The sequence below is a fragment of the Semicossyphus pulcher genome, unplaced genomic scaffold (assembly GCF_022749685.1).
Source record: "Semicossyphus pulcher isolate SPU_LCO1_2020_fin unplaced genomic scaffold, fSemPul1.0.p SCAF_12, whole genome shotgun sequence".
Lineage (NCBI taxonomy): Eukaryota > Metazoa > Chordata > Actinopteri > Labriformes > Labridae > Semicossyphus > Semicossyphus pulcher.
Window position 1 is genome coordinate 16932628 of NW_027211626.1, and position 24975 is coordinate 16957602.

Sequence of the window (24975 nt, forward strand, 5' to 3'; positions counted from 1 at the left end):
AAACGTCAATACCTTAGCAAGCAAAATGTTATCTAAGAGTAATTGACCTTTTGATTAAGATCTGAATTAAATGGGAGAGGCTTACAGCTGTGATGGCCGAGTGGTTAAGGCGTTGGACTCGAAATCCAATGGGGTTTCCCCGCGCAGGTTCAAATCCTGCTCACAGCGGTGAGCCTTCACCTTTGTTTGAGCAACACTGGTAGGTATTTGTCCTTCTTAACTGTTACAACATCACGTATCTTGAACATCGACTTAAATCGTCTAGTAGCGAGAATTCCTCTGAGTTTAAATCTACATAATGCTTATTTCAGCAGCGAGAAAATATAAAAACATATTAAAAGTATAAGTAGATCGATAGAGGTAATACTATAGTCCTCTTAAATTATTATTTACTCGAGTTATTGCAGCGTCAATGGATATCATATACGTATTTTACCTATTAATGACCAAATTACCGCAAACCACTTTACTTTAGTTGATTTCCTTTGGTGTTGACATTGCAGCTGCTGTGTTGCGATAAAACAATACATTCTTCTAAGCTCCAAATATTTAATCATTCCGCTTATCACATGAATGCAGCATCTCGCTGCACGCTTTTAACCAATCAGAGCTAGAGTGTAGTGCGAATCTCGGCGATGATTGGCTGAATCGCCTGCCAGTCAGTTTTCAGGGCGTTGCCACCCCCGGCAGCTGTCAGATGCAGTAGCGGTGGTTTTCTCACTAACGGCAAAAACACGAGCTTGAACATCTTGAAAGACACATGAATCCTGTTCATTTCTGAGCAAAGATGGTTTTCTGAACCACAAAGGTAAGAACAGAATTACTTAAACGATCATTCCAAAAAAATATATCAGTGCCAGATGTATAAGTATAGCTCCCTTGCCTCCGATTAAACTAACGCTCCCTGATGTTTTTAGCATGCAGCTAGCTCGCGCTCACGGTTACCTGGCAGTCATAACTGTGCTGTCATGGAAAGCAGTTAGCTTCTGAAGCTGTTTAACGTGAAATAGCATTACTTTCAGTTTGTTACAGTGTCGTTACATTGTTGTAATCTCCTGTCATTGACTTCAGCTGGTTGACATGGCTGTGCTAACTGAGCTAACGTTGTGTTCAGGCTCAGAGGAGTAAATTGGGATTCTTGTCACTCTGAGACCCTCACTGAGCCAACAGATCGTCATCTCCTTTATATGTGACTACAATCTGCCTTGGTGTCTCTTAAGTTCCCTCCAACTGGAAGACATTACCTTTCTCATCCTCTGATATGACTTATAATGTTTACTTCCTTGCCTGTTTTCACTTACTCCTGCTGCCACTGATTGTATGTTTTTCATACTTGCCTTCCTCCAGAGAGCTGATATTCCCCAGCCATCCCCTGACCTCTCTGACCCCCATCCCACAGTCACAATGGAGACTGCCAACAACTACGTGCTGATCCATGGGAAGAACATATCCAACAATGCCCTGGCGGGCTCTGCTGTGGTGCCCCACATGTCCATCGACAAGCTTTTTCCAGCTCTCCTTGAGTGCTTTGGCATCATATTATGTGGCTACATAGCTGGCAGGTAGGGTTGTGCAGAAACAGTTACACAAAGACTGATTTGATTTATGTTTTTGATGCATTCGGCATGGTGAAATTCTGCTGTATGCAGAATACATAACATATATGTATTAGGGGTGACTGGTTAGCCAGCTGGTTCAAGTCCTTTTTTTTTTCATTTACCTTTATTACATAGGAAAGTGAATAGAGTTGGAAATGTGGGAAGAGAGATAAGATAAGATAGAACTTTATTAATCCTGAAGGAAATAATAGTGCCAGGTAGCCGCAAAAGTACAGTCCAAATTAGAGAAATACAAAAAAACAACTCAATATAAGTGAAAATATAAAATATAAGGTGTATGGCCTAATGCAAAAGAGAAAGGGCCTGATAGAAAAACAATATTACAATAGTTATTTACAGAAGTCGGCAGGGAGTAGTGGTGGCAGTTAAATTGACAGTTATTACGTAGTAAGAACTTCTGTTGCACAAGAAGTTAGTGCGGCATTGACATGCAGCAAAGGGCCCCTGCGTTGAGGGCTGTATGAGATCCAAGATGCCCTTAAGCAATGCACCAAACCCTAACTGCTCTGGGTGTGCTCTATATAGCAGCTCTAACACCTCTCTATACATTATTGCAATTGTGTCAAGCTCCTGTTTTTGCATTTGTGTATTGCAGCCTGTCTGTGTGTGTGTAAGTCAACAACAGACCAAAAGTACAGCAGTACCGAAGTATGCCGTGGTGGTCGGTGTGGGACATATGAGAAACCAATGTGACTTTTATGTGTTAAATGCTATTTTATTTGTTCCTAACTTCAGGGCAGACATAATCACAGATGGCCAGGAGAAGGGTTTGGGGAACTTTGTGTCTAAGTTCGCTCTTCCAGCTCTGCTCTTTAAAAACATGGTGCTGTTGGACTTTGGAGATGTCATCTGGGCATTTCTCTGGAGTGTGCTGGTCGCTAAGGTAGGTGTCCGTGCATCTTTTTGTATATGGTCACACATATGCAACATCATAAATATTATATTATGATGGTTTTAGAGGACAGACATACTGAAGCCATGTGAGATGGAACCATAATAAATAATCTTACAAATGAGCATGAGCTGACCCTGATGCTCCCCTTCTGTGTGTAGGTGACAGTGTTTGTGCTGGTGTGTGTGCTGACTCTGATGGTGGCCAGTCCAGAAAGCAGATACAGCAAGGCTGGCCTGTATGCCATCTTTGCTACGCAGAGTAATGACTTTGCTTTAGGATACCCCATAGGTGAGGCTGACACAAAACACTGATACACACTTTCCATACAAATTGCCAATTGAAAATAAATAAATCCCTCTCTTTTCTCTGCTCTATACTTGTAGTTGATGCTTTATATCGGAGCACATACCCAGAGTACCTCCAGTACATCTACCTAGTGGCTCCTGTGTCCCTCATGCTCCTGAATCCCATCGGCTTTGCTCTGTGTGAGGTGCAGAAGTGGAAGCAGGCCAGCCATTCACACCACAGCACTGCTGGCATAGCAGGGGTTGTTGTCCTACAGGTATGTTAAATACAGTTTTTTTAAATGTGAATTACAAACAATAGCAAGCAATAGCACCCTCAGAGCTTGCATCAGTTTTTACTTGAAGATAACCACAGGGTTTTGAAGATGTTTTTTGTCACCTCTCCAGGTGTTGAAGAACCCAGTGGTATTCATGGTGATAGTAGGAATCATTGGACACTTTGCACTGGGCCAGCAGATCCCTGCTGTGCTGTCAGAGTTCATAGATGGTCTGGCTAACTCTTTTGGAGGGGCAGCCTTGTTTTACCTCGGCCTCACGATGGTGAGTTTGTTATGTTGAGTCCTTTGTACCGTCTTAATTTTGATACAGTCTGGCTTTACTGTACATAAAGATTAATCATATTTTGTTTTTATTGATCACTGTAAATTCAGTTTATTTTACAAAGCTTCATTTGAACAGATTTAAACCATGTGTTTATGAAAGATATCATCAGAGTAACTGTTTCTGTGGCAGGTTGGCCAGCTGAGAAAACTAACCAGAGACACTGGGGTTGCCTTGATTCTCCTCATCACAGCCAAACTGTAAGAGGGACCGGGATTGTGTGTGTGTGTGTGATACAATGATGGGATGGTCTCACTTACGTATATGACAATATATTAATTATTTTTATTTAAAAATGTGTTACCAGCACATATACAAAGACTATTAGAAACAAAAAAATACAATACAGTTATATAGTATAGGTGTATCTAACAATGAGATATTACAAATACTTATATTTTAGAAAGACTTATAATTTGCATTGCAACAAAAACCACATCAGAAAATTGAATAATTGCAGAAGCAATCAGGGTTTTATTTCAAAACTGTATGGTCTTTCCTGGACTGACAGTCGTTAATCGAAACTGCTTAATTAATCAATAATGAGGTTTAGTTGAAACCTTTCTGTCTCTCTCCTTAGCCTGGTGATGCCACTGGTCTGTAAAGACATGGTGGATATTCTGGATGTAGGAGTGAACAGCACGAGCGCCAACCACACTAGTCTCTCAAACTTTGCTTTCCTATATGGAGTCTTCCCCACAGCACCAAGTGTGGCAATCTACGCTGCACACTACAACATGGAGCTAGAGGTGGTAAGTACCTTCATGTAGTACTCCATGTTTAAACTGAAATTTGCAAGAAATAAGTTTCATATGTTAAGATGAGACAAAAAATATTATTAAAGGGTCAGTTCGCAGACGCTATCCGCTTCTCCAATGGGCCCTGGAAAACCTCATCTGCTGAGGCAGAAGTGTAGTTTAGCAGGGAGTTTGCTAAACTACACTTCTAGGATGCCCACCTCCAATGTCATGTCTCGTTCAAAATTGTCAGGTTTGAAATGTAGACTGCAGACCTGAAGATTTTTTAGACGATCCCCCGGTATATTCTCGTATTTCGGATTCTGTACCGCTCCATTGTCTGCAGCGATCAATGTCCTTGACTGGAAAACAGTAGTATTTCACTCCAGTGTCTCTCGCTGGGCCGTTCCTTTCAGAGGGAGGGGCGCAATGCACGCTGGGTGTTGTAGGAATGTAGAATGGGTGAAACCACGAGCTGTTTGTACAACTTTCTCCACAGCTATGTCGCCAATTTCAAATATTGTTGTTTCTGCCAATTACAGGGAACACCAGCTTTGAATGACAGTGGCTATTTCCAGGGGCAAACTGCTCCTTTAATACACAACATAATGAAAAAGTAGAGCTTCAGGGATAGTTCACACACTCTGTGTCAAATGCATAAATCAGGACTAAAAGAAGAGCCTCCTTCATCCAGATTCATTCAAGCTTTTTGGGATTATTTAATAGGGACCAAATTCTTTTTTTTTTTTTTACTTACTCTACTGAAAGTGAACCTCAAGACTACTTTATCTACTCTTCTCTCACTACTAATCTTATCACATAAACAAATCTAGTACTAAATGTAAATAAATATGTGCATTATACAACATGATACAAATACTGTATTTCTGTGTTACATTGTGTTCCTGAAATCCACCCTGAGTCAGCCCTTCTGCCTGGGATCGAGGAAATCTTGATTTTCTTGGAACAAAAGTATCCCAATCCCACCCAAAAGTTTAGATCAAAAGATACTGAAGGTTTGATCCAGATCAAATCCAAAACTGGATTATGTGATCTATGAACAACGGGGTCCTGGCCAGGTCACATGTCAGGAATAAGCCATAAAAGAACCAACACACAAAAAATGTCTTGCTAGAAATCCAGCGATTAACTCTTTCCACTGTCTCTGCAATATTCATTTGTCCCCAACAACATGACAACGCCCAGATTTCTTCTCCGCCAGTTACATATTACATAATCCAGTTACATTGTAAAGATTTTGTTTCATTTTGACAGCAAGGAGAGAGTCCTCTTGTTTTTGTGTGTGTGTGCTGTGTCAGACGAAGTGCCAGATAGTTTTAAACCCTCTAAAGATTTTTTTATTTTTTATTATTAAGAACATTCTTCAAACTTATATTTGCCTTACATGTGATCGCTGTTTATTAATGTAATTCCTTATGTTTTAAAATGTCTCTCTCTGTCCTTTCTTTAGGTCACTTCAGGGATGGTAATCAGTACATTTCTGTCTGCACCCATCATGTACGTGTCGGCCTGGTTGTTAACAATCCCCCTGATGGACCCGACCCCTCTAGTGACAGAACTCGAAAACGTTAGCTTCAACATCAGCATTGTCAGCCTTGTTGCTCTGGTACGTACGCTAGCACACAAACCAATTACCTTCAAGTCCCCCAGTGCTTCCATCATGAATGATTACCCAGCTAATAGATTGATAAAATGTGTGATCATGTCTGCTTCTCTCAGGTGTGGACCATAGTGGTGATGTTGCTAAGCAGGAAATTTAACAGACTTCCCCACCTCTTTGCCTTAAACCTTTTCCTGGCTCAAGTGAGTTTTCAGTCATAACTCAAGCTTTAAATACCTTACAGCTACCGTTTCATTATGTTATAAGTCGCTTTGGTTTTTTGTCTCTGTTTATTTATTCAGGAATATTAATTAAGCACATAAGCTCATCACAATCACTGTCCTATTCCTCCTTAACATGCTGTACTGTCCTCTACTCTAGTTCTTGGTGTGTGTCAGTATGATCCTGTGGAACTTCTTAGTGAAACAAGAGGGAAATTTGGTCGGCAAAATGATCACCTTCACGATGCTCTATGGCTCTCTGTACAGCACCTACATCTGGACAGGTAAGTGTGTATATAGTTAGCGGTTCAGAACACCTCAGTTTCCATCAATCGGACTATTATATTGTGTTTAGTGTGCAGACCCTGCTGCTCTCTGTTTAGTGGCTTTGTTCTGTTTTGCAGGTTTGATCCCTCTCTGTCTCGCTCTGACTAACAGAGATGATCTGTTGAGGCTCAGACCAGGAGTATTCATGATTTTGGGTTGGGGGTAGGTCAGCACACTGAAACACCTCCGAATGTCATTTAAAGACCAGCTACAGTCATGTTTTAAGACGTATAAAATGCTCTGCTTGTAATAATAAATTGTGTCTGATATGCAAAAATATGTTTAATTACCTTGTAAAAATCCTCCCATGGCATTTCCTCCTTCTCCCTCATTGAAAATTCCCTAATCTGCATAGTCCCCGCGCACTTTGTGCTACATTCATCTTTTGGTAAAATTATAGCCGAAAACAAAACACGTCTCTGCCATTGTTTAGAGGCAACTTGTTGAAACTTAGCTAGCTTGAAATGTTGTAATTAGTAGTAGAAACCCTAACGTTAGCAGTCAGTAGTGAGTTTGCAAACATTACGATGACGGTTACAGGTGGCTTGGTTACACATAATGATATGCATAGCGTCACCCCGTCCATTAACGGGATTGGCTCCTTAGGTTTATGACGTCTCAAACCTGCCAATCTGAAAACGTGTTGTTCAGCCTGTCCTTTGATACACTGCAGTTTAAAAGCAGACAGGCCCAGCCGTGGAGATGACTGCTTATGTTGTCCCTGATATGTCTTGTAGGGTTAGGAGATGGAGATGCTTACAGGGTTAAACACTGGATTTTTACTGGAGGGGGTCTTTAAATCCTTACAAATATTTGTTGTGGATCACTGCGTTCAAAATCAATGGGTGTATGAACAACATTCTACGTGTGTGTGTGTGTGTGTGTGTGTTTGTAGGGTTCCCTTCATTATGGTCGGAGGTCTTCTGATATTAGGGGAAAGGACTGATGCCATAGATTCTGCCTTTTTCTACGGCAGAGCTCAGGTTAGATAAACATCAGCTTCAATTCTGCATCACATTTCACAGTTTATTTTATATATTTAATTATATTACATAATATTTGTATTTTTCCTGTCTTATTTCTCTGCTGTGCTTGAGTGTTTATGTCATATTTAAATCTTTCAAAAGATCTCTTCTTTTACCTATTATTATGAATTATATATAAGTATCACAATCACATACAATCATTAAGTAGTCCAGGAAGTTGACATCTCTCTCACTGCAGATCATCAGCACAGCAGTGGTGCTTGCAGTCAGCCTGGGGCTCGGTGCTATTTCTCTGATGGGTCTCAGCCAGGGAGACAGGGAGCAGAGAGGCTACGAGGCCCTGAACAGAGCTGCTGTAACAGGCATAAATGATGAGCTGAGGCCCTCTGGTGGTGTGGAGGATTCACAACAACAACAACAACAGCTGACAGCAAATTCACCTGCCTGCAGCATCAACTCAGGTAACTACCATTGATTTATTATTGTGTTGGGTTTCGGGCTGTCCTCTGTCAGTCGGTAAATGTAGCTTTCTGAAATTCTGTCAAATTCACCTGAATAAAACCAAAATCTGTCGTGTTTTTCAGACCCCCACAGTTTCTCTCCTATCCAGTCCTTACCTGACATGATAGCCAGCACGCAGATGGAGCACACAAACAACACAGGTAACAGACACACATCTTTTACTCTTTTGATTCAATGAGTGTCATTTTTATTGCATGACCTGCTATGTATCAGTTATACCTGTATGAAGCCAAGCCAACGCACTAACCAAAGCAATCACGCTTTGTTTGATAAATGAGGGAATTGCTTATAATTTTACACAATCGTACTTTAAAAATAGCTCCCATATTTTACTGGGTTGAATTTACCTGTAGTCCAAAAAAAAGAACAAACTAAATTAAAGTAAAAACATCAAATGATTGTGTAAAGAAAGATTTGCACTGATTCGAAAATCAATGTTCTGTTTCATGTCCTATCCAGGCCACAGCGGGGCGCTGTTTGACGGGCAGCCGCAGGGTTCCTCCTCCTCTGAGCAGCCGCTGGACCTGCCTCCACCCGGCCTGCAAACTACTGATGAAAAACAGACTGTCAGACACGTTCTGCTCTGTCTGCTGCTCAGTGTCAGCCTGCTGGCGGTGAGGATCACATACTCATTATGTGTGTGTGTGCATGTGTGTGTGTCTATTCTTGTTTGTGAATGTCTGAATGTGATAAGCAAATTAGCAGCAGGTGAAAATGGAGAAATTGCACGGTGACACTCTTCACATACTAGATGGGTATTAGCGCTGCTTAAAGGACAGTGTGATCTGGTGTGATGGAGGGTTTCATATCAGGTAGCACATTTAAACAATTTAAACTTAATATTGGAAGCTGAGTTGTAAATTCTAACGTTTAATGTCCTGCTGTCTGATTGGTCAATGTCTCTGTCTGAGTGTAGAACCTGTCCAGCTGTCTGTGGTGGCTGTTCAACAAAGATCCAGGAAGGCTTTACCTCGAGCTCCAGTTCTTCTGTGCCGTGGCAAACTATGGACAGGTACCACTCTGTGTCATGTGTCATGTGTTTGTGTACCATAGACTGTATAAGAAGATGAACGACATGACAGCTGCCTAAAAGTAAGCCAAAACCCCTCTATCGCCCCCTGCTGACTGGCTGCAGTATAGGTCATAAAGCCCGCCTCCTCCATGTTAACAGATGGGTCATGAGTCAAACTATAAAATCAAAATACACGTCAAATACATTTTTCTCAAACATGGTTTCTGTCATAATAGCTAGTTCTTATCATGCTGATTTACGTCCAAGTGTTCATTTTTCTGACAAGTTTATTTTTAATTAGTTATTTGCTAGGTTTTTTTTTCAGTAAGTACAGTGTATGATGGTTAGCAGAAGTGGCTACGGCGGCTCCACCCGCCGATCTCTACTGCGCAGACTCTGGCTCCAAATGACGTCACCAGCGCAAGATGGCAGGGGGTCTTTTGGCTTCAATTTTGTACAATGAGAGTAGATGGAGACGCGTCATCCATCTTTATATACAGTCGTTGGCGTGTACATTAAAACTTCAATTCAAATGTAACTTCATACGTTAAAACAAGCTCTGTCTCCTTGACCCAGGGTTTCCTGTCATTTGGGATCTTCGGTCTGGACAGACACCTCATCATCCTGCCCTTTAAAAAGAGGTGAGACTTCCAGATGATCGGCACGTTGTCTGAAGTGTTTATTTTGGTTTCTACATTCCTCTGAGATCAAATAATCACAACCGACAGAACTACAATATGCTTTATGTCTGTGTCAGGTTTCTAGGACTGTGGCAGGGCAGAGAGGATGATTTAAGTCCCTCAGGTGTACCAGAGGATGTCAGACTCACCTGTACCCAGTTTGTCCGCTACCACAAAGACCAATGTGTGCAAGATATTGTGCACACACGCAGGTAAAATGATTGGTCCGTGTGACAGTACATTTTGAATTCTCTATCGAAGAACCTTGTTAATATTCACTTGAAGATTTGAATCAATGTGCTTTGTTTTTAATTCGTCCATATTTAGTGCATGTTTTATTCTTTACTTTAAAAGGGGAAATGCACTTGAGTTAATCCTGTCGAAAACGAATGACAATGGAGATTTTATTCCATCTTTGACTGTATCACTGTTTTACTTTGATTCCCTCAGACTTTGTGATGATTATTCTCTGCATCCTCTTTGCACGTTATCTCTCTGATTAACTGTTCTGCTGCAGTTGCTGACGTTCTCTATCAATCAAGCATGATCAATGTTAAGATTTGAACCTTGTCATTGTCAATCAGGCTTTAGTAATAGTCTAATTCTTAAGGAAGGTCTGTATTTTTAAACCTGGGCCCTATTCTTACAAATGTGTTCGTCAAAATGACTCATAGGAACAAAAATGTTTGGAATCGGTCCAGTAGATGTCCTCCAGCCACAATGGCTGCAACATAATCCCCTGGGGCAATTGTGCTCAAAGTACGCCAACTAAAAGTGCATGTTTTTGCCACTGACAGGCTCAGATTGTTACTCCAACATTAAGGAAAGTCTTGCTCAAGGAGAAGTCTCTCTCTGAAATCTTGTGGGTGGTGAGATGTTACCGGAACAGGGTGGTGGAAACGTGAGTTAAAGTTGGAGAGAGGATTTGTTTACGTAGAGGACTGCCAGCAAGAATATATTTCAAAAGCCATGGCTGAATGTTAACCTGATTTTGAAGATGAGATGAGATAATAAGATAAGATAATCCTTTATTTGTCCCGCAACAGGGACATTTTACAGCAGCAAAGTGGAAAGTGCAACGTTACAATAAGGGCATATAAAAAGTATGTAAGTAAACAAGTGTACTCTAAGATATATGTACAGAGCTAATAAGAGAAGTGAACAATGTATTGTAAATACAATGAAGATGAAGATGAAGATGAGACATTTGAATTCGATGGCCGTCCCTATTTATTTGAGCCAGAGTATACAGATGAAGAGCTCATAGAAATTGAAGAGAGAACGAGGAGAGAGAGAGGGGGGGGGCAACTGGCAGAGGAGGATGAAAGAAATACACAAACCTCCGCTTTCTGTACACCAACACAACAATCTCTACCAAATCCCTTCTCCAACTCTAACTCATGTTTCCACCGTCCTGTTCAGGTAACATCTCAGCACCCGTGAGATTTCAGAGTGAGACTTCTCCTTGAGCGAGACTTTCCTTAATGTTGGAGTAACAATCTGAGCCTGTCAGCGGCAAAAACAAGCACTTTTAGTTGACGTACTTTGATCGGGCGCAGTTGCCCCAGGTTTAAAAATACAGAACTTCTCCTTTAAGGATGAAAAAGAGCAAATTAGCTGAACTAAAAAATGTTTTGGTTTGATGTCTTATAATATTTTTGGAGTTGGGAAGGAAATTAAGCTACTCTACTCAAAGACCTTACTAACTAAAACTTTGTTTCCAGATGTTTTGGATTCTTGGTTACTTTTCTGTTCTTTAATTCTAACACTTCTTTCCCTTCTTTAAACCCTCCCCCTTTCCTTCCTTCCTCTCACGTTTCTTTCTTCCTCAATGCTTCCCTTTGCCTGCCCCTTCCCCCTTTCCTTTAATCTCCATCACCCCCTAGTGGCTCAGGGGAGAGTGTGAGCGCTTCGACAGGTGAATCCTTCCTCTGATAATGACAGGTTTGGAGCAGGAGGAGGAGAACTGGAGGAGGAGGCGGGGCCTTTGAGACATTCTCCCTCAAATCAGCTCCAGCACCTGCATTCGCATCAGGATCCTCAGGAGCGACTGAACCATGAGCCGAAGAATCCAGCTGATTCCTCCGACCAATATCCACTTCCATCCGGACCCCTGCTTGAGCCTAAGAATAACACCCAAGCCCACATTTCCAACTCAGAGGGGCAGATTTCACCGCTTCAATCCAACCAAACTCATGACCCAGCTGACCCTCACCACCTACACCAGCATGGTCTTAGCTCCAGCTCACCCCGTCTCCAGCAGCATCCCCTGTCCCGTTCAGAGAGTGCGTTTTGGGGCAACGACTTGGTGGACTGGCTGGTAGATCGGGGCCTGTGCGCCGGGCGAGCCGAGGCTCAGCTGTATGGCGGTCGACTTCAGCAGGGAGGAGTCATAGATCACCTGGCAGGTCAGGGCAGCTTCAGGGATGAACCCAGCCTGCTGTACCACTTCACACACAGGAGAGAGAGAGGGGAGGGATGGTCGCAGAGCATGTGAGAGGAAGTGAGGGGGAGGTACCAAACGGCTACCACTATGGTTGAGAGTCAAAGCCAAAGTAGAAGTGCCTTATGGTGCAGTTTTTCCAACGACCACTTGATACTAGCTAGGAAAAGGCTACATATATTGGAGTCTATGAAACAGAGCCACAACCTTTCTTTAAAAAGTATTTTCTTTGAAAGAATCGAGCTACTCTATTGCCAATTTGATCTATTATAATGTGCATGTCTGTGGCAAATATGACAAATGTGTTTCGTGGTATGTTTGAAGGTTAGTGTTGATTGTTGCTGCTTTCTTGTCCAAAGGGTTTTGTGGAAACAGCTGAGAAAGCAATCAGAGGAGAAAGATGAGGAAACAAGCGCTCCCTAGTGGTATTTCTCTCTCCTTTGGGACCCCCTAGTAATAATAGTTTTACTGCTCTGAACTGAGCCAGCTTGGATTTTAGCCTTTTGATTTTAATCATCTTTTCTTCTGGATAGCTGTGAGCCGGGGAACTTCTTAATGAGGTTTCAAATTTCAAGTGTTTTAAAGATGTTAGCATCATTCTGTTCTCATTGAAGTAATAATCTCGAAGATTTTCATTTAAAGAAAGCCTGTTAAGTCACGCTATCGCAGAATGAGGAAACACAATGGTGATTGAGCCGATGGCAGTGTGCTCCTGCAGTTACTGTTTATCGCCATAGGTGCCGCCAAAGAGGACGAAACAGAGATCTTCGAGATTATTACTTTAAATATAGATTTTATTCAGTGATATCTGCGTAGATAGTAAGTTAAGCCAATGAGCTGCACACTAAAAATCAAAGGCATTCTTTCCGGCTCGTTCTGTTTCATGTCGCCATGTTTTCTCTCACATCATCATGAATCTGCCTGTTAATGCAGCATTTGATATTTTGCACGCTGTGTCTTTTAACCACTCCGGTCCATGTTGACTACTTGCATGACGAAGAGCAGAACGGACTTCTGCTCAGCACTGAACCGTTTGCACTGACTGAAGAACATTTTTTTTAACTTATGCAGCTCACTGGGTATCCGTCTTGTGATGATGCTGCGGAAGATGTTTGTTACATTTGCATTGTGTGATTGTTTTGCTGTCAGTGTGATTTTTTTTCGGTTTGGGACTGATTGTCTGGATTCATTCAGCCAGAAGAATGAGCACAGAAGCCTTTCCTGACAAACCTGGCGCTAGCTTGATTTTAAAATTCAGATCAGGCCAGACATGAACTCAAGCTACGTCTCGGTAAGGGATGCACCAGTACAACTTTTAAGTCCAAAAGCCATTCCTGGGCTTTGACGCAAGATGTAAGCTGTGTCCCCATCCAGGGGCTGCAATTCAAAGGCTCCTACAGATGCGGCCGACAAATGTGTCCTCCTTTTCTCAGCCTGTGAAGGGTCCGTCGGGTGCATCCTCGGGAGCCCAGCGTATCCAGAGATGCATTGCGTGCCAATTCAAACAAGATGGCGTACTCTTAGGCAGAAGAGGAATACACTTTTAAATGTTAACGTTTTTGATGTTTACTCAATCGTATAGCTCGCAGTACACATTTAAAAAACGAAAGGGGCCTTGAAACAAATTATCTATAAAACAATAGCTTAACTTACTCGTCGTTAGTTATGCTAGCTAGCCCGCTAGCTACCTGTTGCTATGCGATAGGAGCGGCATTTGGTGACGCAAGGGTAAGGGCGGAACAGCGGGTGACGCAAACAGGAAATCCTCCGTAGACCAGACCGTCTCATTTCAGTCCTGCTTTAGCGGTCTACGCAGGCTATGAATGTCGCATCCTCAGTAGGCCGCGTCCTTCGAAGGCTGCAGCCCCTGAATTGGGACACAGGACATTGAAACAAAGACCTAACCATTGAATTAAGATCCACCCTGGATTGTCCCATTGCCAACTAAACTCAATCTAGCTATTTGCGTCAGCAGCAGACCGATATCTAATATCAGTATCAGATCGGTGCGCTGCTATTCATGACTTATTTTAGTTTTTTGGGGACTGATTCTGAATACACTCCTTAAGCCTATTACAACCTCAAGTGTTTCTTTTGAAGTAATGTTTAAAATACAAGTGAGCCCGTTATGTAAAACACATATTTATGTTTGAATTTTTCATGTCATCTTGTTCCATTTGGATAAGACTGACAGTCATGATTTAGTCCTAAACTATGCCATTGTATGAAAAAACTGACCGACTTGAATAAAGTTTGTGAGTCGAGCCCTCGAGGTCAGAACCACTACTGAGGTGTACTGAAGCACTCGCTACACTACAGCTGTTTGCCTGTTATGTTGCTGCCGGTTTGTGATTTGAAGTTTACTGTGTTGGCAGGGTTAAAGAAGATGGACGGATGGTGATATATGCACATATGTCAGAATGATCTGATATTTTGTTGCCTTGCTCGTGGTGAAGTCGATCCAGTGATAACATTTCTTCTATGTTTACATTTAACGTCTTTGGATATCTAATTGACCTTTCACCTGAGCCGTATTACTCTGTTCTTCATCAAAAGCCTCCCACAAATGACCTATGTGCATATATGTCTATCTTTGTGTCTTCCTCCAACTGTCACCACACTTTATTCATGCAATTTACGCCAGGTCCTTGTTTTTACTGAGTTAGTATGAGTCGAGTGCCCGCCTGTGCCAATGTGAAGGTGTGTGTGTTTGTGTGCATGAACTAAAATGTGTTGTGTGATGTGTGTGTGTGTGTGTGTGAGTTCAATACAGCGTAAAGTAAACGAGAGATTTTAGTATGAGGTGTAACTGTCGGTAGAGAGGATCATTGTAACTGTGGATGTTTTGTTTCAAACGTGTTGCTGTAAATCAATCAGGATCACTGACTGTGTGACCACGAGAAAGGCACAAATAAACTACCGTTTGCATCCAGAACCTGAGGTGTTTCACTTTGTTACTACACGAGCATATTCTGATTTTAATCTGGGCCCGGTTGTTCAAAAGGTTTATCGTAAGAATGATATGGATTTGGAAACACTCTTTTCAGTATCAGATAATCCATCTTACTTTTATCCTGTTTTTTCAAAGAAAAAAATTTGATTGGATCGATCTTATCCAGATACAGACCTTTAGGGATTACCAAATCTGGATTACCAGTGCTCCAATCTCGGATCCCATCGGCTGAGACGATGATTAAGCTTCTTATTAATCACACAGATCACACTGATGGGAGCCGGGACGGCTTTACAGCGAATTGCATTTCGCCTGCTTTTGCTCTCCTCGCGGACTGTTTTTCTTGCATACGCTGCACCCTGCTGATACGTGATCAGTTAATATTACTCGCACTACAAGCGTGGTTCAAACAGAAAGACTTGCCGTCATGGAAATCCACGTCCCTGCCTTCGATTCTACTATGTAGAATCTGTAAATAGAGATTACCACTGCTCTCAATGGGACATCATACTTTATCCACAGGGGGCGCCAAAATCCACATAAAATAAAAGATCCTGACGGTTGCTTTTATTTGAATATTTTATGTTTGATAATAACAGCTTTTTGGTGAAATATTTTATGATGATGAAAACTTTTATTTTTTTCTCAACCTGAAGTCTACCTCATCAACTAAGGAATGGTAGCCATTCAGAAATTTAGGAGCCATATATTTTTAAAATGTCTAAATCATCAACATCATTGTAAAAATTGTGTTTTGTTTGACCTACTGAAAAGTTTTATCACATTCAGTTCCTGAAATCCAGAATCCACCTCTCTGCTTGGATCAGGGTAATCCTGACTGTTTAGATCAAAGTTATCCCAATCCTACTCAAAGGTTTTGAACAACACAAACTGGAGGTTTTATCTGGATATGGCCAAGATTGGATTACCTGCTTTTATCCGATTACATAATCCTTTTTTTTATTTTGAACAACCGGTTTTTAAGATTTGATCCTATCCAATTAAATCTGATCAGATTACCTTTGAACAACTGGGCCCTGATGATTCTGATGGTTATTCAAAACCGAAAGAGGGCCCAGTTAAAGCAACAGTGAACAGAAATCACAGGTTTATTACATTTATTCACATTCAACAGAGAAATCAGCATTGTACACTACATAATGAATTTACCAAGTTTTGTTTATGATGTTGTCTCATGAGTCGTTCTTTCTTTAACTTGCTTTTTGGTCAAAAACGAGGAGAGCACAAACCTCTCATCCTGGTGCCAACACAAAATCCTGCAAACCCCCCAACACCATTAACATTCATGCCCTTGCCTATGAAATCATAACACTGCCTCTGCGGCACACCGGGGTAAAACCTCTTGAATTTATTCTATTTAGCTGTCAGGGAGGTCTGCCACTTTGGCATCTGACATTCATGACACTCAACAGCCATGTTTTCTCTGTTTGTGTGAAGAGCAGCTCTACTGACGGACACAATGTAACTCCACTCAGTAACTGTAGAAATCCTCACTTTACTGTCAAGCTACAGTATACGATTTGAAATCCAAAATACTACATATACATTTTACAAAAAATCATTCTGAAGTGAGGTAATTACTGAAATACCTCACCTGTATACGCCTGAATAATATCACATACAGTAAATAATCCAGGTCTATATAAAGCTTTTTTTGTCAAGGACGGAGGATGTTGCAAGAATGCGAAGAAACTCAAAAAGTAGCTCCCGGTGATTGTGTTTTTTAACAAGAATATACAGTCTCTATAAACTAAACTTAACTAAACTAAAAATACATAGTTATTTAATCAGACTATTTAATACTAAATCAGTGAAACTGATGGCGACAGACATTATAGGCAACATCAAACTCAGTAAAAGGCCTCATATTCACAGGAGCAGAATCTTCTCTTTGTTGAGACCATCCTGAGGCGATCTGCACAGATTTACAGTAAAAAAACGTGTGATCATTCAGCCACAGCTACATTAAGACATATGTTTAAGTGCTTAAGGAAAAGATAGACACACACTCAATCTTGAGACATTTTAAAGTCAAAAATGTGCTTTGAAAAAGCCCATGCAAACCCTGAAGCAGTAACGACAGCAAACTGAGTTACCGAGTAAACATATGTAAGGAAAAGAAACATGGATTGTCTGATCTTATTAAACCACAGCAGACTGTAAAACAGGGGTGTCCTTTCTCTGTGTTAATACCATAGACTGTATAAAAAGGTGGACGGCATGACAGCCCCCTTAAAATTCAAGCCAAAACCCCTCTATCGCCCCCTGCTGACTGGCTGCAGTATAGGTCATAAAGCCCGCCTCCTCCATGTTAACAGATGGGACATGAGTCAAACTATAAAATCAAAATACACGCCAAATAGATTTTTCTCAAACAGGGTTTCTGTCATAATAGCTAGTTCTTATCATGGTGATTTACGTCAAAGTTAATTTTTAATTAGTTATTTGATGCTGTAACAAGGATGATTGACAGCTCTGTTGACCAATCCGGCTCCTGCAGCCGATCTGTTCCGGATTAGCAGAGTAGAGGAGGAACGGCGAGAGGAAACGTAACTAAAACAATCATTACGGTCATTGAAGTCTACATATCTGTGAACGTCTGCTTCAGACCAACACAATGAAGCTGTTCTGCTGTTAAACACGCAGACGTGCGGATCTTTGCTGTTTCTTTAGGGAATTTAAGTGTGTTTTGGCTATGGCGGCTCCACCCGCCGATCTCTACAGCGCAGCTCTGGCTGAAATGACATCGCCATTGCAAGATCGCAGCGCCCGTCCCGGGGGCTATTTTGGCTTCAATTTCGTACAATGAGAGCAGATGGAAAAGCGTCGTACATCTTTATATACAGTCCTTGGTTAATACACATAATCTGTAATGTTAGATACGGGTGATTTACTCTTTAATAGGACCCAACTGACAGGGATTGTAAACTACAGACACACGTTCTATTGGACAAGCCACATCATGTTTTTTAAAGGACTTCAAGCATTGTATTGTTCATTATATAATCCATAAAAACAATCTCATATAGGCACCAATCCAAAAACATATATGCCGATACCAATATATCTGTTATAGGCTGATATCAGCCACCAATAAATCAGCCAGACTCGAATCTTCAAGCTGCGCTATCACCATAACCCCAATCATAATCACAGTATTTGCCCAGAATTTCAACTATTGAGCACTTTCAAGAGCAACCACTAAGCCGCAACATTTAAGACATTATTTCATTGTAAATCCAAGGCTTCTTAGGGCCCATCTCAGAAGAACACTTTGGCTCTGTGTATTAGAGATCTGTAGGAAACTGTAGCCTTAAAGTCTGGCGTAACATGACCTCAGTACACTTCCAAACTTCCAGAACAGATCATACTGCAAGTATGAGGAACCTTTGGTGTGACCTTCCAAAAATCACAAGGCTGAAGTGGACAGAAGGTCATATGCCTACCAGTGGAGACAGTTTTTCTCCATCTTATTCCCAAACCCGACTATTCCTCTTTTATACCACAATCATTGTCTCTTCCGGTCCCGCCTGATTTCAGCCGGGCTGGGACCGTTGCTGTCCATGCCATCCACCTTAAGATGAGCTTTGCTGTAGTTTTTGATCAGCGCTCCAGGGAGCAGAGCCATGAGGGCGATGGCCAGGAGCTGGGCCAGCGTCCCCCAGGAGAAGATATCATCCAGAGAGGAGATCTCAGAGAGGATGGAGCCCGTGCGGACACAGATGAAGTTGTAGGGAATCAAACCTGGAGGAGGAAGCAACAGCTGAGTGATCAGTGTTTGTGGCAGTATCTAGTGTGTGTGTGTTTTTAGTGTGTGTGTAGTCTCACCTATGAACACAGAGAAGAAGAAAATAGGCATAGGGATGTTGAGGACAGGACAGGTGATGTTAAGGAACCAGTTAGGAGTCATAGGGAAGAAACGAAGGAAAAGAAGGAAGAAGAACAAACTGCTACGATTTTCCTCCACCTGACAGAGGGAGGAAAGAAGGAGGATAAAAAACGACGGACAAAGATGTGAAAGAAAATGAGGGGAAAAGTAGACAAGATACTGAACAGAGACGCCTACGATACCTTCCTCTGCAGCAAGGCCACCTTCTCAGGGAAGACCTGGACCACGTACTGCTTTCCAAACGCTGAGGAGAGCAGGTAGCAGAATGTGGAGCCTGAAGTGGTGAGCAGGCAGGCTAACACCAGACCCTCCCACGGCCCGAATATCGCGCCGGCCAACATGTTCTGAAGGACGGATAAGCAATTTAAGGAATGAGGGAAATTACTTGTTTCCACGGCTATGTTCTAAAATGAACTCAGTCAGGCAAAACTGTTCAATGTTTTACAGACACTGAGCCTATCATCTCTTTAAGTAATGTCCAAGAACTGCATTAAGCTGGTTTATATCCTTTTTATCGGATTGATCTCTGTTTGAACATGTTAATTAAGGTAAGTCCTCTATGAATGCCAAAATTAGCCATGGAGTTCCACAAGGCATAGTGCTCGGACCTCTTCTATTCACCTACTATGCTTTTTTAATGTTCTATCATGTGGAAACACTCTATAAATACATGTTTTTGCAGATGATACTCAACTTTACTTGTCAATGCAGTGTTTCCTCTAGGATTGGGGGGGTTGAACATTTTCTTTCGCAATTCAGTTCTCACAGCACATGAACCACGCATTATTAATGACGTAGCATTTAAAACGATCGATTGATTTTAACCAAATGACATCTGCACCTTTTATATGTTTTATAAACAGCGACAAATGAATTTACAGTAGGGACATACAGAGATACACAATAGGATTGTTTACATTGCGTAACAGAACTGCATATGATTGTGTGTGGACAGAGAGCGTCCCATGTCAGACCCTCTTTTGCTGTTAGAATAGAGTGTGAGGAGTAAACTGGTCCCGCTGTTGTTTATTTGGTTGCCACAACTTCATGTGTGATTGATTGCAACTTCGGGACACGTTATAGAAATCTGAAGCAGTGGCAGCAATAATTTCGATACTGCTACAATTATTACTATCAGTTATACTCAAATTATCTTTAATGCAGTTGTTAGCTTATATAAGTCATATTTCTACCATTATTATAAGCATTAAGTCACTATATTGTTCTTTTTGTTGCTGTTTGTAGGTCTGTCTGTCTATTTATTAGTTCATTACTATCCTACTCTCTCTTTTTTCTCTCCTGCTATCACACTTTCTCTGCCCATCCTGTCACGGCAGATGGCTATTCACCAGTTTGTTTAGTTGTGCTCAATGTTTCTGCTATTTAAAAGAAAGTTTTTCATTAAAACTGTTGTCAAGTGCTCGCTGTAACTAATAAAACAAAGAGTGTGGTCTAGACCTGCTCTTCTAGTGTCTTAATTGTTGTGATATGGCTCTATTTAAATAGAAATGGATAGATTGATTGACATGTCTCACCAGAAAGGAGGAGCCAGGTATGGCGAAGGACTGTTTGTAGAGGTAGGCGCTGCAGAAGAGCAGCAGTACGTAGCGATGATGCTCTCTTTTATAAAACTTGAGCGTCTCAGCCAGCTCCCGCAGCTCATCCAGGTCTGACGGGAACTTCAGCCTGGATGGAAAGACACAACAGAACAAAACGTTTTTGTAAATCAAAAAAGTATCCTTCAGAAGCCCCTACATGCCAGTCTTTGATGTCTAGTGTCCATTAGCTATTTTGTGAAGTGCTATAATGTAACTTTTGTTCTGCCTGGTTTCCCCTGACCTGCAGCTTCCTTCATTGTTTTGATTTCCTACATCTGTCAGAATTTTTTTCATTACAGCCCAAGGAGCACTGGATTTTGCAGGCCCATATGGGTGATGGGAACTAATAGTGACAATGTTTACAAATGACCTTAAACCTACACTTTGGACTTTCTGTGCTGGAATTTCTTACATATAACCAGATGCACATATATCTGCAAAACGTTTTTAGCTGCCCATAAATGTGGCCGTTAATAACCCACAGGTCTCATTGTGGAGAAGCAAGTTCTTAGGTGGAAAGTAAGTAAAGCTATATTTATGTGGCACATTAGTACAACAAAATATTTCTGCAAATTTCAACACACTATAGAGAGAAAGAAAAGGAGAAATCGCATCATAGAAAAAGTGTGTAGGCCGTGTGATTGTGTGTGTGCGTGTGTGTGTTTGTGCGTGTGCAAGGGGGACAGTAACAGGATACATTTGATTGAGGGACAGAAATAGTGAGGCCGCCTGCAGACTTGAGCAGAGGGTAGGAAGACTCCTCAATACACACACATACACACACACACACACACACACACACACACACACACACACACTCAGGACCCCCCCCCTCTCCCCTGAAACTTAAGATGCTGACTTCCTCTACCACCTGCTCTGACTTTCAGCATTCCTTGCTCCTATTGGTCAGTGAACAAACATTCTCCTCTCTCATTGGTCAGCAGGTTAATGACGTGTAAGTGCTCTGATACGTAAAGCTGCATGAATGTATGTACAGTATTTAAGGAGGGAAATGTGTCATCGTCTGCACTTTTAATTTCGCTTACACATAACCCCATGACGAACATGAATGTCACACACGCACACACACACACACACACACACACACACACCAGTATTAATATACAGGAAAAACTCCCCAAGGAGAGGGGGTTTAACTCTGAAGTCACTTCATCACAACTAAGAACTTAGTATCAGGTTATCTGTTGGGAGAGTTTAAAACCAACTAAGGCTGAAAACAACTATTTTTCTTGTTAGTAGTTTTTAAAGTAACAGTTCAAAGATGATTTCATTTTTAGTGCTTTAAAACTGAGAAAAGCAGCAAATTCTTACATTTGAGAGGCTGGGATACAGATAAACGGCTTAAAAGATGAACTAACTATCGATTGCTTGGTCTTGTCGATTTGCCCTGTACAACATCAGGAAGATCAGACCCTACCTTTCAGAGCATGCAACACAACTGCTGGTGCAGGCTCTGTCACGCTCTGTCTCGCCCACTACACTCCGCCACTGAAAGCCGCCTGGTACTCCCATCACAACAGGGCCCTAGGTCACTAACTAGACTCTTCTCCTCAGTAGTCCCCAGGTGGTGGCACGAGCTACCAACTCTATTCAGTCCGCAGAGTCCTTTTCCACCTTTAAGAAGAAGCTAAAGACCCAGCTCTTTATGAACACCTCTGACCTTAATGATATTGATGCTACTGATGATGACGACAGTGAGGATGTGGTTTATCTTGATTAGGATATTCATGATGATGATGATGACTATATTGACCTTGTTGATTTTGCTGATGATGATTATTATAAAAACAATAACAAAAAAACAAATTAAGCCCTGTGCACTGGCTGTCGGCACCAGTGTCCGGTTGCACTTGAAGCTGTTTGTTGGCGCTTACTGACTTCGTTCCCTCCTGTCTTGATCATTGCTTGTGGTGTATTAACTGTCAGATGTACGCCGCTTTGGACAAAAGCGTCTGCTAAATGAAATTGTAACATTGTAACATGTTTGTTTACTTTGGGATCTTTTCACAGAAATCGACCAGAAGTGATGTCAGAAGAACAGTTCACTTATGACAAGAAATCCGGCCTCTTAGGCCGAAACAATCACAGAAGAAGCCGCTGGAAATCCTGGAGGGAAAGACTAAGTACTAAATGATGTTTCAAAAGAGTATGATACGTAAAAGAAAGAAAAAAAGAGGTAGTTTAATTTTACCATAGTGGTCCTGGCTTTGCTATGGGTGACATCAATGTCCCTGGTGCATCACACCAAACATATAACTAAGCCAATATGAGCCTCACTATCAGACCACTGAGGTCATCTGACTAAGTCTGTCCCATCTACTTGCCTTAAAAAAAATGTCTTTTTGTTCCTATTATCTGACTTGTTTTTTGACTCTCGATTTGATTTAAGGACCATCCTACAGAAGCCAACCTAGTTAAGTTTCAAACAGACTTTAGTAATAAATAAAGACGACTTGACTGCACTATCACAAACAGAAACACACACGCATAACTGCACAAACAAATGTAACTTTACTAGGTGCACTTTGGCCATGTTTAAATGTCTTGATAAGTAACAGTATAATCTGAGTACTATCAGTTTAGTGGGTGCAAACACACACACACACACACACACACAAACACACATGGGTCCTACTCTTGGCCTCAAAGAGTCTTGGTCGGCGTTATTCTATCATCCATAGACATCCTCACACTTGACTGTCTGGCACATTACAACATACCACTAACACGACTCACACAGACACACTTATAATAAGCACTTAAAACACACAAGCGCAGTTTGAGGAGTAATGCAATCCAGTCCAACAGCACAGCTGATTTTACTGGTATTATGTATTTATTTACTATTTGCCTTTACTCATCTTCACCCTCACAGGGATTTTATCCCAGCATGCACAGGGAAATAGGAGGGTAAACACAGCTGATAGGTCACTTGTCCAGTGGCTTCAAATTTGGGGGGTCAGGAGTTCAGGAAGGGGGTTTCAAAGTAAATCTGAAGGGTCACAATGATTCTGCAGCTTCAGGGCATGAATTTATCTAACATTTTTGACCCTGTATTTTTGCTATTTTCTCTGAAGGCTTTAGCCTTAAAACTAGAACAAATGAAACAGTCTGAAGAGAGAAAATGTCTTTGATTGAACCAGACATAATTAATGTGTCTCACACACACACACACACACACACACACACACACACACATATATACATATACATATATATGCTAGAGAGAGAGCGAGAGAGAGAGGAAGAGAGAGAGGCAGACAGACAGATTGTAATTATAAATGTATCAATGTGTATTTAAACTTGAACTTTCAATATTTTGCTAGGCAGCTTACATTATAAGAAGAGATCATTTAATTATATTATTATATATATTCCATTTTGTTTTATAAATAGCGCCAATCTTCAGCTAATTAAAGCTTTGATATGAATATAGCTACCCAAATAGCTATCAAAAAAAGTGTAAAATTGCAGAATATGTAATTTTTTTGATACTTTTAATTACCAAAGACTGCAATACAATATAGAGTAAAATCGTGTTGAATTCAGCTGAGATTAATGTTAAATGAATGAGTAATAGCAGTTAATACAAAGACTAATTATTTTTATTTTAGTTTTGAGCCGTTAAATTCGCAGGAAATTGTTCTTCTGTGTCTTCCAACGACAAGTTTCAATTCTGTTTTTGAAGTTGCAATGTCCCTTCCCATTGCCCGTACCTGTACTCCTGGACCACCTCGTCCTCTCCCTCGGTGTCCGGCTGGACATGCTTCGGTCCCGGCGGAAGATGGGTCGACAGCAGGTAGAGGTAGACAGTTGCCGCCGCCAATATGGCAGCCAGTCCCGCTAAGGAGCGCATGTTGCTCCCCGCTGAGTACTTCTGACACCGTTAACTTCCTATGGAAACTCTCAGACTGACTTTAAGAGAAGGGGAACACCAGCTGCATTAACAGTCGACGTGTTGTGGTTCAGTTGGACAACACCGAGGAAGGGGGGTGTCACTTACCGGGAAACGGGCTACATATGACGGTTGACATTCTGGCTGAGTTCGGCTGAGAGATCACATGGCAGCCCGGCGAATAACAACTTTCTTAAGGCCGAGGGGAAACACTCTGTTGATATTTCTGTATCACTATCATATATCAGATAAAAGTCATACTGTTACACTTTCCAGTTCATATTATCTTCAACAATCCACCCCCAAAAAGGGAGGCTTGAACAGGATTATTATAACTCAACGCTCTCTGTGTGAGGCGCTACATCTGCTGTTTAGGACAGTTGGCAAACTTACACGAATGTACCACTAGAGGGAGACATAATACAGGCCATATGGTAATCTATAAAGATCCAGACAGCAAGCAGTTGGTATTTAAAACAGAGACAGACCTCCTTGCACACTTTTGTGGTAGTTTATCCCTTTTTTAATTTCTTGCCTTCACAGATTTTCATTTCTTTTTTCATTTGAATAAATACCTCTGTTTTTTGGTTTATATGTTTCTGTAGGACAATACGGTTTAACAGAGTCAAA

The 24975-nt window shown here is 41.4% G+C and overlaps 2 protein-coding genes and 1 non-coding gene across 3 annotated transcripts; 2 read left to right on the forward strand and 1 right to left on the reverse strand.

Moving 5' to 3' along the window:
• Positions 1 to 86: 86 nt before the first annotated feature.
• Positions 87 to 168, forward strand: trnas-cga (transfer RNA serine (anticodon CGA)). Its single transcript has one exon. It is a non-coding gene; the product is annotated as a tRNA-Ser (tRNA).
• A 566-nt stretch (positions 169 to 734) lies between these two features.
• Positions 735 to 14727, forward strand: gpr155b (G protein-coupled receptor 155b). Its single transcript, XM_069659185.1, has 20 exons — positions 735 to 808; positions 1348 to 1562; positions 2355 to 2502; positions 2673 to 2802; positions 2898 to 3076; positions 3207 to 3359; positions 3552 to 3619; positions 4000 to 4171; positions 5628 to 5783; positions 5897 to 5980; positions 6159 to 6282; positions 6403 to 6487; positions 7221 to 7308; positions 7550 to 7772; positions 7896 to 7973; positions 8293 to 8447; positions 8750 to 8845; positions 9422 to 9486; positions 9603 to 9737; positions 11470 to 14727. Exons 2-20 carry the CDS (start codon positions 1405 to 1407, stop codon positions 12020 to 12022), a joined length of 2850 nt encoding a protein of 949 aa, XP_069515286.1. The 5' UTR covers positions 735 to 808; positions 1348 to 1404; the 3' UTR covers positions 12023 to 14727.
• Positions 14728 to 18450: 3723 nt separating this feature from the next.
• Positions 18451 to 24306, reverse strand: LOC138588996 (transmembrane protein 41A-B-like). The gene is made up of 5 exons (XM_069659258.1): positions 24167 to 24306; positions 20367 to 20517; positions 19014 to 19175; positions 18771 to 18909; positions 18451 to 18686 (listed from the first exon to the last, which is right to left on the reverse strand). Exons 1-5 carry the CDS (start codon positions 24304 to 24306, stop codon positions 18451 to 18453), a joined length of 828 nt encoding a protein of 275 aa, XP_069515359.1.
• Between the last annotated feature and the right edge of the window lie 669 nt (positions 24307 to 24975).

Excerpts from the sequence above, each read along its gene's own strand:
- gpr155b (XM_069659185.1), top strand. The coding sequence starts at position 1,405 with ATGGAGACTGCCAACAACTACGTGCTGATCCATGGGAAGAACATATCC. Across the intron at positions 2,803-2,897 it reads TGCTTTAGGATACCCCATAG|TTGATGCTTTATATCGGAGC; the intron begins GTGAGGCTGACA and ends CTATACTTGTAG. Across the intron at positions 3,077-3,206 it reads CAGGGGTTGTTGTCCTACAG|GTGTTGAAGAACCCAGTGGT; the intron begins GTATGTTAAATA and ends TCACCTCTCCAG.
- LOC138588996 (XM_069659258.1), bottom strand. The coding sequence starts at position 24,306 with ATGCGCTCCTTAGCGGGACTGGCTGCCATATTGGCGGCGGCAACTGTC. Across the intron at positions 18,910-19,013 it reads TGGCCTTGCTGCAGAGGAAG|GTGGAGGAAAATCGTAGCAG; the intron begins GTATCGTAGGCG and ends TCCCTCTGTCAG. Across the intron at positions 18,687-18,770 it reads CTTCTTCTCTGTGTTCATAG|GTTTGATTCCCTACAACTTC; the intron begins GTGAGACTACAC and ends TTCCTCCTCCAG.